The 12956-nt window shown below is 43.8% G+C and overlaps 1 protein-coding gene across 1 annotated transcript; it reads left to right on the top strand.

Moving 5' to 3' along the window:
* Positions 1 to 407: 407 nt before the first annotated feature.
* Positions 408 to 8626, top strand: LOC126516765 (uncharacterized). The gene is made up of 3 exons (XM_050166867.3): positions 408 to 504; positions 3567 to 3663; positions 5935 to 8626. The coding sequence occupies exon 3, from the start codon at positions 5990 to 5992 to the stop codon at positions 7436 to 7438; it is 1449 nt and encodes a 482-aa protein (XP_050022824.2). The 5' UTR covers positions 408 to 504; positions 3567 to 3663; positions 5935 to 5989; the 3' UTR covers positions 7439 to 8626.
* Positions 8627 to 12956: the final 4330 nt, after the last annotated feature.

Raw genomic sequence — 12956 nt, 5'->3', positions numbered from 1 at the left:
GCGCGGCAACCGCACAGAGTAGCGGCACGTTAGTATACACGGGAGACGCAGACACGCAGGCGCTATAGAATGTCAAGCGAATAGGATGGTTTTACGACTGGCTTATGTGAAAAACAAATTGTGCCACGCCGCCAAAACCATAGCAAAAACCCGGACACTTAACACACGCTGAGACGCTCGCGACCGTTAGCCTTTGTGTGTGCATTCAAGCGTCCTCTCGACGCGCGCATCGCAGTCTGTATGTGCGTGTCACCGGCGCTACCTTTCAGCCATTTTCTTCGACGACGCCGAGACGGTCGAGCCTTTGTGCCTGCATTCGCGCCTTGTCTTCACACTACCGATGGCGCTACTATCGCTAGATAGGAGATGAAGATGCGATTCAACGTAACGGCTGGTTACGCCTTGCGTCTTCTGTACCTTCTGCCTGCCTGAACTCCTCGAGACTTGTGGCCTGATGCAGCAACAAGAACAGCGGTGCGATTTGTGCGGACGGCCGTCAGCTCGGTAAGTCTTCAAACAGAACTTTATGAACCTTATCTAATGTACACATTTAAAAAATTATATGCAGACAGTCCGGTAGGGGGAATTAACCAAGAGTGCGTAAGCATAGGCACAACCGCTCGATAAAGAAAATTAAGGCGTAGCGTATCTAGCAATTGGCGTGCTCGTCGTTCGCTTGCGTCATCCGGCCGTTGCCTTTTCTCCTCACTGATCGGGGCTTTCGTGGGCGTTCCATATTAACTACTTGCTATCCCTGTAATACCGGTGTCACACGTACACTTCTGATCGCGATCGGCACCGATACGGATCGGAATTCTCGACTGCGATTGGTTCTCTCGCGCATTTTATGCAAAGGAGCCAATCACGACCGAGAAATCCCATCCGAATCGGGCTTGATCGCGATCAAACGTGCGCCGTGTGACATCCGTATACCTTTCTCGCCTAGGTATTATTGCATCTTGTTCCGGCGTCCCCTTAGGCCCTTGCTGTACTTAGTGAGCGGTTTTCTTTCCTGGGGCGTCCCATATATTGCTTGCTACCTCCCGTTTAGCTTAGTTTTAGCATCCTTGCCCGGGTTTGCGTAGGTTTAAACGCCTGCTTTCTCCTCCACCGCTGGTCGGCCCGGTGTCGCACTATTTCTGGGATCGGTGCGCACTGCGTTACGTTACGGAGCAATGGGAGGGAGTGCTCTCCAGCGATCGCCAGGTCGACCAAGAAGGTCTGGTTCGGCGAGCACAACTGGCAGCAGCATCCAGCGGAGCCCTGGACTAAGGGCAACCGACCGTTGTGCTAAAAGATGGACGATTCCATCTGAAGACCGCAGAAGACCAGCGAATCTAGAGCTGATAAAGTTTTTCACTCACTCACCCACTCAAGTTACGGACGGTCCTGGGACGCACGATTTTCCCAGTGAAGTAGCCATACAATGCTCACGCATAAAAAAACAAAAGAAAAAGAAAAACAAATTACAGGGCAAATGTTGCTCGGTTGAGGCTGACTAATAATCATGAAACAGTACATGCTATGTAAGTTTTTCCAAGTAAGTTTTGCCCTTTGAGGGTCGATCTTTTTTGCCATATGCGACCGCCCAGGGTCGATTTTCTTTTTATTGCAGATTCCAATTGTTCGTAGGGACTTATCTGAAAAAAAAATTACCGTAATCTTTCTAGGGTGACTTTAAAGTGAGAAATAAATATTTTGCGTTAGTATATATGTACTCTTCATTCATGAATAACAACAATAAAAAAGGAAATAAACTTATAAGAATTAAAAATATGATGCATTGTTATACACATAAGGCTTTGAAAATGCGCACACGAGAATATTTCGCAATTCGCAAATGTTTCTGCTCTTACACTAATATGTACTGTACATCCATAGCGTAATAGAACTGCGTAGGTGCATTCACTCAAGAAAACTTTGTGGTTGTGTGCCCGTCAGAAAAGCAAAACGTGTGGCAAACTTCCGCTAATCTTCATCTTATCGCCAAGTGTTCACAATTAAGTTTTCGCGAGTCGCAAAAAAAAAAGAAGCAACGGAAAGAATGCACGGCGGCATCCTTCCTATGCGCACCCCTGTAAGCGCTAACGAGCGAGAAACAAGCGGTCCGCCTTTGAGCGATTAGTAAAGAGATAGCCATCACTTTTGCAAGCGCGAGAAGCCGAAACCGCTCGCAGAACAAAATCCAAACCGCCGCCCGCCCGCCCACCGGCGCGTCAAAGCGTGAGCGGTAGTATACAGACGCGCGGGAGCAAACTAGCTCTAAAACAAACCATGCAACGAAAACCGAGAGAGGGAGGCGCACGAAAAAAATCCCCCGCATTCCCACATAGTGGCCGCATATGACAGAAAAGAAAAAGTTAGGAAATTGGCAGTCGTTTTAAACGTACAGACGGCGCTGTAAATATACGGCATTGACCATTTTGAACATCTTCGCGGCGCCGTGTATTTACGTCATTGACTCTGAAAGGGTTAAGATTCTAGCACGTACTGAGCAACAGGAAGCTTGGTCGGAAAATTTTCAGGTTGGTCTAGAATTTTCTCATTGACACATTGCTCTGAAAGAGCAGTTGCTTAATTATTAATAACTAATCATGTAATTAGGCAGAATACAAAGAATTGTCAGATTTGCTCCAAGCAACGGAAAGCATGGCCTTGGTTCTGTCCTGCTACGCGGCAAGCGCAGTTTAGCTGGACAGAATTTTAGTACACCCGCCGTGGTTGCTCAGTGGCTATGGTGTTGGGCTGCTGAGCACGAGGTCGCGGGATTGAATCCCGGCCACGGTGGCCGCATTTCGATGGGGGCGAAATGCGAAAACACCCGTGTACTTAGATTTAGGTGCACGTTAAAGAACCCCAGGTGGTCGAAATTTCCGGAGTCCCCCACTACGGCGTGCCTCATAATCAGAAAGTGGTTTTGGCACGTAAAACCCCATAATTTAATTTTATTTTTAGAATTTTAGTACTAATTATGTGTAACACACGGTATATCGGCTGTTGGCTTATTAAATAAATTTAGTTAGAACTTTGCTGCTCTTATTTTCCATGGATTTTTCTCTGTGCCATAGTTCACAGAATTAGCTCGTACAGCTTAGCTAATTGTCTTTAGCGTGTGCGTTATCTATGGGTAACCACATTTCAAGTGCACAGCTTGTGGATTAGTAACAGTCAATATCCAAATAACTTTCAGCATGAAAAACAGCAGAGGTGACTAGCCATACCTTGTTGTAGTGACCCATGTGGCTCAGTTCCCAACCTACATTGGTTTTTACAACGCTCATATTGAGATTGACGTGTCGTCAGTGGCCTAGCCAGGGTGTTGCACACTGGGCATGTGCCACTGCCCCCCACCTCTAATTTTTTTTGTACCATGGATGCTGCCTGCCCTGATCCTTCCCCTTCCTCCAGCCCCTGCCCAGTCAAGTGGGTGCACACACTGTGTGCAATTTACTTTAAAAACACATTAGGCTGGCACTAATCATGATTGCTACCATTACTCACAGACTTTTATTTATGGCAAATACAAAAATATGTCATGTTTACTTAATTCTCTCTCCTCATTCTAGGATTGCTCATATCTTGCATCATGGGGGCCTAAGAACTCGCACAGCACCTCGGAAGCTTCAGTTGTGGGTGGCCAGCTGTGGATGGCACATTGGAACTGTGAGTGGTCTCAAGATATTTCCTTTAATTTTGCTAGCATAGAAAACCCTGTGAAAAGTAAAGATGTTCCAATAGTTTTATTTCTGAATTGTATATGAGTACTAGAGGAAATTGGCCCTAAATTATGAAAATAAATATTTTGCCATTTTTAATGGGGCCCTTAAACACGTATGAACCTAATAAGAAACTCTACCGATCTGTAAAGGAGGCTCCTGTGAGCATATGAGCCAAATATTATTTCACTGCATGCACTAGGGTACAGTACTGTGTCAAAACAGTAAAAAAAAACTGCATGCTCACGGCACATGCCTTTATGCAGTTGTCGAAAGCCTACAAGCAGTTAACTGAGTAATACTTGTTGGGGGGCTAGTTGGTGCATGTTTCCAGAAGAAGGTTGTAGCGCCGAAAAAGACAACACATAGAAGCGAGACGGGACAGGACAGAAAAAAAGGGCGATCAAGATGAGGTCTCCAAAAGCAAAAGTAGACTGGTTGTCATCCCGTACACCCAATAAGGTAGTCACAATTAGAAGCATGTGGCGACAAAATATAACGCTCCTGTGGTTTTTTCCGCCCCGAAGAAACTGGCTGGCTTGTGCATTAAAACGGATCCCAACAAGGTAAAAAAAAACTAAATGTAAAAAGAGACATGCAGCTCCGCTTGTTAAATGTGCCGTGGGAGTCGTATATCAAATACCTCTCACATGCGGAAAGAAGCATATCAGACAAACTGGCTGCTGTATTAACGACCGATTAGCGGAACATAATCAGGATTTACAAAATGGCACTGGTTCTCATCTGCTGCATCACTCTAAAGCCTGCGGAGAAGAAAGGAAGATTAAGTGTGTGGCAAGGCTGAAAGAAGCAAAAGTTTTAAACAGAAGTAAGGACCAGACAGCCCGTGAACTGTTGGAGGCCTTCTATATCAAAAGAAACAGTAGCAATTGTGTTAGCGCCCCATCTATCTCCATTTATAAGAATGAAACTGCTTTTTTAGATACACGGGCATGAGATACGTGCGTGCCTCACCTATCTTTTATCCGCTTTCTTTGTAAAAACCCTCACGCGCATGTGTGGTTCTTGCTACCTATCTTGATTTGTCCTTATATTCATTCACATACGCGGTGAATAAACAGTTGGAAGTTGCGCCTGTCCCATCTTGCTTCTGTGTTGTCTTTTTCGGTGCTACAACCCTCTTCTGGAGCCACAAGCAGTTACTGGCTGGTTTCATGATGGCGAGAACATTCTCAGCACTACTGTTATTGCAAGTTTTAAGTTAAATAAATGAAAACTATATGTTGTAATAGGATGTAAAGTTGGGTGAGTTGGTATACTGAGCTGGTATAAAGGCAGAAAATGGGACAATAACAAACACGTGTCTCACACTGCATCAACGGAGGTTAAAGGAGCATAGCATGTCACTAAACAAAAATGACCATATGCACAAGTGTCCACACATTGCTGTCATTACAAATGCTCACTTTTGTTCAATGAAGCAGTTATTCTGTACTAGTTTAAGGACCTATACATGAGCTTAGTAGTTGAAGCTGGCAATATTGATTGCAAAGGTGCTGACTGAATCAGCCAGCCTTTATTTGCACTATCTCCAAAGGAGCTGGCATATCTTGGCTGCTCACTGCAGTAACAGTTGCTTACCTAGACATGTGTTTGTTTTTAATTTTTTTTATTTGATTGTGCAGGTGTATATATGTAACCCAGATTTCAGTGATTAAACTTGGTTGAGAGTTAGTGCTCATCCCATTTACTGCCTTTTGCTCGTGTCTCGTCTATTCGTGCTGTTCCATTTTCTGAAATTATATATGCCTGCACTCTCAAGAAGTCTAAAAAAGCTCTTCATCTTTGCACTGCCGGTCTGCACATAACAGCTGCACGTAGCTGCATCTACTGCACATGGGCTCTGAGATAGCAGTGGTGTTCTGCATAGTGTAGATACTGCAGCTGCCATGTAGTGCCACAATGAGCCTAGCCATCAATATGCTACAAAAACGGAGAAAGCTGCTCATCAACGTGATAAATGTGTCTAACTCCCCTCATGCATGAAGGATTTAGAAAATGTTTGAGGCAGATTTGTGAAGTGTGGATGCTTTAATAGTGGGTCATTGCATGCTTAGTTTGAACAGTGTTTCAGGGTCGCTATAAACCAAGTAAAGTATAAGTTTTGCAATGATAAAAGATGTAATATCTCCACTCCTCAGTTATCTCCCTGTGCAATTTGTCGTGCTTTTAAATTTCATCCTTTTTTTTCCTGCAGGATCCTGTGACCACTCGCAATATTTCGTCAACCAAGGCAAGCAGGCTCATGTGAGATGCCTGGAATTCGCTATTTTCGGTGCCCAAGATGCAGCTGCTCTGCAGTTTCATTGAAGTCACTCTTCCGTCACCTTCACGTAGCTCATGGACATGAAAGCAACTGGGTCTGTGGCTTGGCTGGATGCATGCAAAACGTCAGACTGTTTACTTCATACAAGAAGCATGTGTACAGAAGACACAGTGACATATTGAAGAGGCCAGTTCCCAGCATGAATGCAACTTCAAACACTGCAGACACCACTGGAAGTGCTGCTGAAACTGGTTCAGATACTCTTGACGTCTTAGGAGCACTTGGAGAAACAGAATGCAGTGAGCTGTCCATATCCGGTGATTCAGACTATGTGAAGCAGCTTGCAACATTGTTTTTGAAGTGGAAGGAGGGGCGACGACTTCCAGGATCGACATTGCATGAAATAGCTAATGATGTAATATTCTTTGTAAAAGCTCTTTTGGAAGACGACCGACTCCAGTCTAGTGTAGAGGTGGCTAGAATCGTGAAAGAGGTCCTACATACAGATAGTATGAACTATCTGCTGACAACTGCAGGTCAGTCTTCGTACTGGAAAATGCACTTTCCATTTACTAAACCACAAACAGTTATTCTTGGGGTAGCCAGCAATGGGAAAACTGAAACAATGGAATATGTGCCTCTGTGTGATGTGCTCAAATCTGTCCTTGAGAATGTGACATTATCAGGGAACTTTGATCACCCAGTTAAATTGGAAAATTACATGTGCTCAGTGTTTGATGGAAGCGCATTTTCTGACCACACATACTTTGCTGGTGACACCAGCAAGATTTGTTTGCAACTTTACAGCGATGAGTTCGAGGTATGCAATCCTATCGGTAGCAAACGAGGCACACACAAATTGACTGCAGTTTATTTCTCAGTGCTGAATTCGTGTGCGAATCTCCGCTCACAGTTGACAGAAATTAACTTGGCACTTCTAGTAAGAGACAAACATGTGAGCACGTATGGGTTACCTAAGATACTTGCACCTTTGCTTGAAGATGTGAGCAGATTAGAAAATGAAGGCATAGTTGTGAATGGGAAAGTGCTGAAAGGGTCAGTATTTGTGTTCACTGGTGACAATCTTTCTACTCATAGAATGGGAGGGTTTAAATGCAGTTTTTCTCATGGCAGAATTTGCAGATATTGCATGGCACTGCGAACCGAGATTAATTACAAGCATCTAGAGACTGACTATGTTTTACGTTCGCCAGAAGGACATCGTCATCATTTGTCAATGCTAAGTGCTGGATTGCCCACCACATCACTGTATGGAGTTCAGAGCCCCTGTGCTCTTCAATGTCAAGGTTTTGACCCAACTCAGCACTTTCCACCAGATATTATGCATGATATGCATGAAGGTGTGCTACCATTTTCACTCAGGCACATAATTCGTTATTTAATTTCAAAAAGATGTTTTCTCTTCAGTTCCTGAACAGTTGCATTTCCAGATGGAAGTATGATCCAAGTGATGTTCGAAATAAGCCAGAAGCTATTTCTAACACATTTCTCCAAGCAAAGGCACCATTCAAAGGGTCAGCTACGCAGTGTTTTTGTCTGTTCTGCCATCTTGCCCTGTTCGTAGGAGAGTGCGTACCATCAGAAGATGAAGTCTGGCAACTTTACTTGCTTCTTCGTGATATCACGGATATCATCATGTGCTGGAAGCTTCCAGTCTCATATATAGCTTACTTGCAAAGAAAAATTCAGCTTTTTTTGCTAGACTTCAGCAGGTTGTTTCCTTCTGTGTCTTTTCCATGCAAGATGCACTACCTCATACACTATCCCTCAATAATGCAAAAGTTTGGCCCTTTAATTTTACTTTGGGCGATGCGCTTTGAGGCTAAACACCAGTATTTCAAGGATATTGCTCGTAAAATCCACAACTTCAAGAACCTTTGTCACACTCTGGCCATGTGACATCAGTTCTTTCAGTGTTTTTCCATTATTAATGGGGAGGACAGGGGCATTTTGGTCAGTGCTGGTTGTTGCCAGGTGCTGCATGAGCACCTATCTGACATTGCCAAAGAGTGCATCATTCAACACAACTTGAACGCTGCGTGTATATTTTCTGCAAACTCTGTTACAACAAATGGTAGGACATACAGAGTAGGGTGTGCCATTGTCAGCAGTGTCCATGATGATTCCCATCCACAGTTTTTGCAAATATGCGAGATACTTTTTGTAAACAAGATTCTTGTAGTTGTAGGAACGGTATTTCGTACCATTTGCTTTGATGAGCATTTTCATGTATATGTTGTACAGACTACAGATGACCACCAGATTCTGTGGTCATTTCCAGAGTCCGATATAGAACCTGTATACTTGAGAGAGCACAGAGGTCGAACAATTGTAGGTGCTCGTTCAGGATTGTTCTAGCCGAGCTTTGGTGCACCAAGCTTGGTCAGTGTACACTTAAATTTTTCAACTTTATATCATTAGTAAAAACTAGCAGGAGTAGCATGCCAATAGCTTAGTGATTATTCTTCTGCGTCATTGGAGGCTAAGCTATGGTTAACTGTGTTTTGTAATGCTGCGAGATTTTGGTGCTGTTTGTTTCTGTTCTCTTGCTCACTCCTTTATTTGTAAAGTTATGTGATGATATTAAAAAAATGCTTATTAATGTCATGGTTATTCCACATTCTTGTATGCATGTCTTCTAATTGTTGCCATTACAATGATACATTTTCAAAGTTCTAAGTGCATACATTTCAAAGTGTCGCCACTGTAAAGATGCCGCGTCCTTACAGTGGTGACATTCTGACTTGTACTATATATTTGTAATTTTCTCACTTACAAAGCCGTTCTCGACATGAATGACAAATTCATTAATACAGAAGCTGGGAACTGTAATAACAATGTATTTTCTTGTGCATCGAGTTTACCTTGTCTCACCTACTGGTATGTAGCCTGTGTTTGTACGTACAAGTGTCTCACTGCCGTGTTATTTATTAGACTATCTTGAGCCCACATGTCCATCCCACCAGCTATTGTGATGGAATGGGGCATGTCAGAGCTATGCAGAGTGTATTTGTATGAGCACATGTATATTGTACAGGCTTGATGATCATAATATACAATTTACTGGTTGTGAGCTAACAAAGTCTTTGCCCGAGGAGGGCTGCCACCTTATTCCATGAGCTAGTGGGCCTCGGCTGCCTTCAGAGCTCTGTCAGTCTGTGCTATAGCTGATTCTTGGGGTTCAAGCTGGACAGCTTGGTCTCCCATTGCTCCTTGGTTGTGTGCATTGGAGGTGTGTTGCCCAAGACCTCGGCAACCCACACCTTGTGGCATCAGTGTGTGTGAGGGACACAAGTTTAACATTTTAATAAAATCATTCTTTGTGAACCTCAGGCACTTTGAATCTGCCCATCTATCAGCCTCCTACACTGCAATACCACTGTGGTGGTTTCATTAACTGGGTGTATATAATTGTGCAATGCATGACAAAGATAATGACATGTCATGTATGTCATGACATGAATGGCATAAGTGACATGAGGCCATTATGGTCATTCGTTAACTGGGTATGTATAGAATATGCACGGAATGCCAAACGAATGTTGTGACACAACATACATGCTATCGCATGATTGACAATGTCGTGGTTATTTCTTTAACTAGATATATATCAGAATATGCATTGCATGTGTCCATGACATATATGCAATGACATGAATGGCATGAATGACAATGCCATCGTAGTCATTTCTTCAACTGAGACAGAGGCGTAGCATTCTCATTTTCCCAGGGGGTTGAAGGGGGGAGAGAGGGAGCGACCCAGACAGCATTGCTCGGCTAGGGAGTAGGTGCGTGTTGGTTCTCGCAGCATTCACTGTCTCTGCAATTTTTTTTATCGGAAAGGTGCAGTCGGTAGTGATCCAGAGGTGATAACGTATGTAAGGGGGATATGTAGTTTTTCTTTTTAACTGGCTCTTACACAGCTCGCAGATACCTGCTGAAACTAAGGCTTTCTGATGGCTGTGTGTAGTTTTTTTTTATTACATACCTGAGAACTGCAGCAAGTCCTACTACTTGTATATCTAATAAGATTAGAACAGTATTCATATTTAAAAGGAAATGCAGCTGGTAATTGGCGCTGTCTAAAGTATGCGGCCCGGGGGCAGCCAGGTAGCATGCGTCTCATGTATGGCCAATATAAATGCGTAACCTGCCAACATTCATTTATCACACTATAGCCTTGTTAATTTACACCCATGAAATTAGGGTGTAAATTAGAAGGACTGGGGTGTTCCAAGGATGTTTTCTTGTGGAACACCCTATTTTGAAAAAAAAGGCGTTTCATGGGTGTTTACAAGGGTAAAAAACCGAAACACCCCTATTACACCCATAAGGGTGTGAAAATTTTTAGAGTGTATGGGTGGAGAGCTCACCTCAAACCGAAGCAGGGTGGATCTGGTTCGCACAACTGGACGTTTCTAACTCTCAACGGTGTGATTCAGATTTGGCATCAATAATAAGCTCTCTCGGAGATAGGCAGTGCGATTCCAAATTTGCGCTGTGCGAAAAACTTTGTATCGACCGGAATCGACCAGCAACCAAGATTAATGTCATCTTCTACTAATCCCCTCGACCATGCGTTCTGAAATCCTACACGCCATTCATGATACCCCGGAAGGTGGACACATACCCTTACGGGCTAATCTTTGTAAGATCCAGGGACGTTATGTGGCCTGGGATGGATAAGAGCATTCCGTCGTATGTCACAAGCTGCGAGATGAGCCAAAAGCACAAGCGTTGCCCGGGATGCCAACCTTGGTTGGGATACCAACCTATTCCGCTCCCTGACACTTCGTCACAAATCGGGATTGATCACGTCGGCCCATTACCAACTACAGCAGCAGGCAAGCGGAACGTGTTAGTCGCAGTGGACTCATTATCGAAGTTTGTGGAAGTCATTGCAGTGCCTTCTCTCGCTGCTAACTTGGTCATAAATTTCTGCAGGACCGCTTTCAATGGAAGCACGGTCTGCTCAAGAAACGTGGTTCCAGATAGAGTGACCTTTTACCGCAGTCGTGAACTTTGAACTTACGCCCTGAATGCTGGCGCGGAATACTACTTCACTTTAGCATAGCATCCTCAAGCGAACGGATTAACTGAGAATCACAACCCGACCCTACAGGCCCGACTGATGGCTTAATGCAAGAACAAGAAACCGAAACTGACTGGGATGACCATCTGGAATCAGCGCCTGCATACGAAAAATGCGGCGTTTTAATCTTCTTTTGGAACTTCACCTTATGAAGATGTCTACCGACACATTACAAAACTGACCGCCATCAAAAGCTTGGACGTTTACTACTTCAAGACAAACCATCTGCCTCAACATTCGGGCTGAGGTACGCAAAAGGGCCACCGACGCGCAAAAGCCCAGAAACGGTACTATGGCCGCTGGCACCGACCAGCGCCGCAATAGCAGGTCTGGGACGAGTTGTGGGTAGAGCAATACGCTCAGTCACCACGCAAGAAGTTGCACGCAAAGTTGGACTGTCCTTTCCTGATCGCCGAGGCACTGAATGAGAACACATGGCCTGTACGGTAACCGGCTAGTGATATCGGTGTGGACCAACGCAGGAGAAACAATTTTTTGTGCATTTGTCTCCCCTTAAGAAAAGAGACTTTCAGCAGAACTCATGAGATGCGTTTGTTGTTTGTTTATCTTCCTCCATTACAATATTTATCTATACAAAATGAGAGTCTGCCGGGATCCGGTAGTTGAAGAGGCACTTGTACGTTGAGGATGCACGTACGAAAAAAAAAAAAAAACACAATGCTTTATCCCTACATTTCGGCGACTGACCGGCGCTGACGAAGGCCAGACCCTTGTCGAACCGTAGGAGTAAAGCATCGGTTTTCTCGAACGTGCATCCTCAACCTACAAGCGCCCATGTATATATATATATGTTAGTTAGTTAATTCGGGTTTAATGGCGCAAAAACGACTAAGGCCATGCTGCGCCAGTCACAGGACAGCATAAGATCCAATGTTAAGGTAGTTATAGCTGTGTTACCTTAAAGTCGATGTAGATAACCGATTTCACCTAAAAACTGGAACAGGTTAGTGAATGGCACTAGTGGGTCATCGCCCAATATTAAGGCAGGGTGCAGAGGTATATGTAAGTGATACAAATTTTTGAAATGTTTTCGTCTCTGTGTTTCAGTGTGTGGGCATGATATAATGATGTGGGTTACTGTGAGCGTTGCGTGACATTTCTCGCATGGTGGTGGACTTTAGTTTCGAAGTAAAAAATTGTGTGTTAGATGCGTGTGTCCAATTCGAAGTCGACATAGCATTACTTCATAGAACCGTTCTTGGTGAGTGCATGATTTCCACTCGCGAAACAGGGGTTTAGTTATATGTAACTTGTTATTTACGCACGAGTTCCATTCTTGTTGCCATTTTGATGCTAGGGCCTTACGAACCGCTCTGATGCTGTCTTTGTATGGAAGTGTTTTATGTGTGTGATGCTTTTGTGCGCTGCCATGGATGCGCTTCTATCTGCAGCTTCATTCCCTGCTATCCCAACATCGCTTGGGACCCAGCAGAATCGTATGGTTCCTTCGTATTTCTTGTTAAACACTATGTTTAAGATATCGCCAAGCAGGGGTTCAGACGCGGAGTTTAAGTTAAGGGCTCTTAGGGCACTTAACGAGTCGGTATAAATAATAGCATTCTTCTGCCTGTCGGAAGTAATTTTCTTAACTGCCATCCAAATCGCATAAACTTCGGCGGTAAAGACTGAAGAAAAATTATTTATGCGAATGCTATTTTCCCAATTTTTTGTTACGATCCCGACACCTACGTATTCTTGTGTTTTAGAGCCGTCAGTGTAAAATTCTGTGTAATTTTTATATTTTTCTTGGATAGCTCGGAACTCTTGTATTATATGCTCTTGTGGAATGTCTTTTTTTTTATATATATGTGTTAACGTC

This window comes from Dermacentor andersoni, unplaced genomic scaffold, assembly GCF_023375885.2.
Source record: "Dermacentor andersoni unplaced genomic scaffold, qqDerAnde1_hic_scaffold ctg00000042.1, whole genome shotgun sequence".
Lineage (NCBI taxonomy): Eukaryota > Metazoa > Arthropoda > Arachnida > Ixodida > Ixodidae > Dermacentor > Dermacentor andersoni.
The sequence above is the reverse complement of the archived record's forward strand: the minus strand, read 5'-3'. Positions and strand labels throughout refer to the sequence as shown.

What these genes read in the sequence shown, in the direction of transcription:
- LOC126516765 (XM_050166867.3), top strand. Translation starts at nt 5,990, where the DNA reads ATGCCTGGAATTCGCTATTTTCGGTGCCCAAGATGCAGCTGCTCTGCA.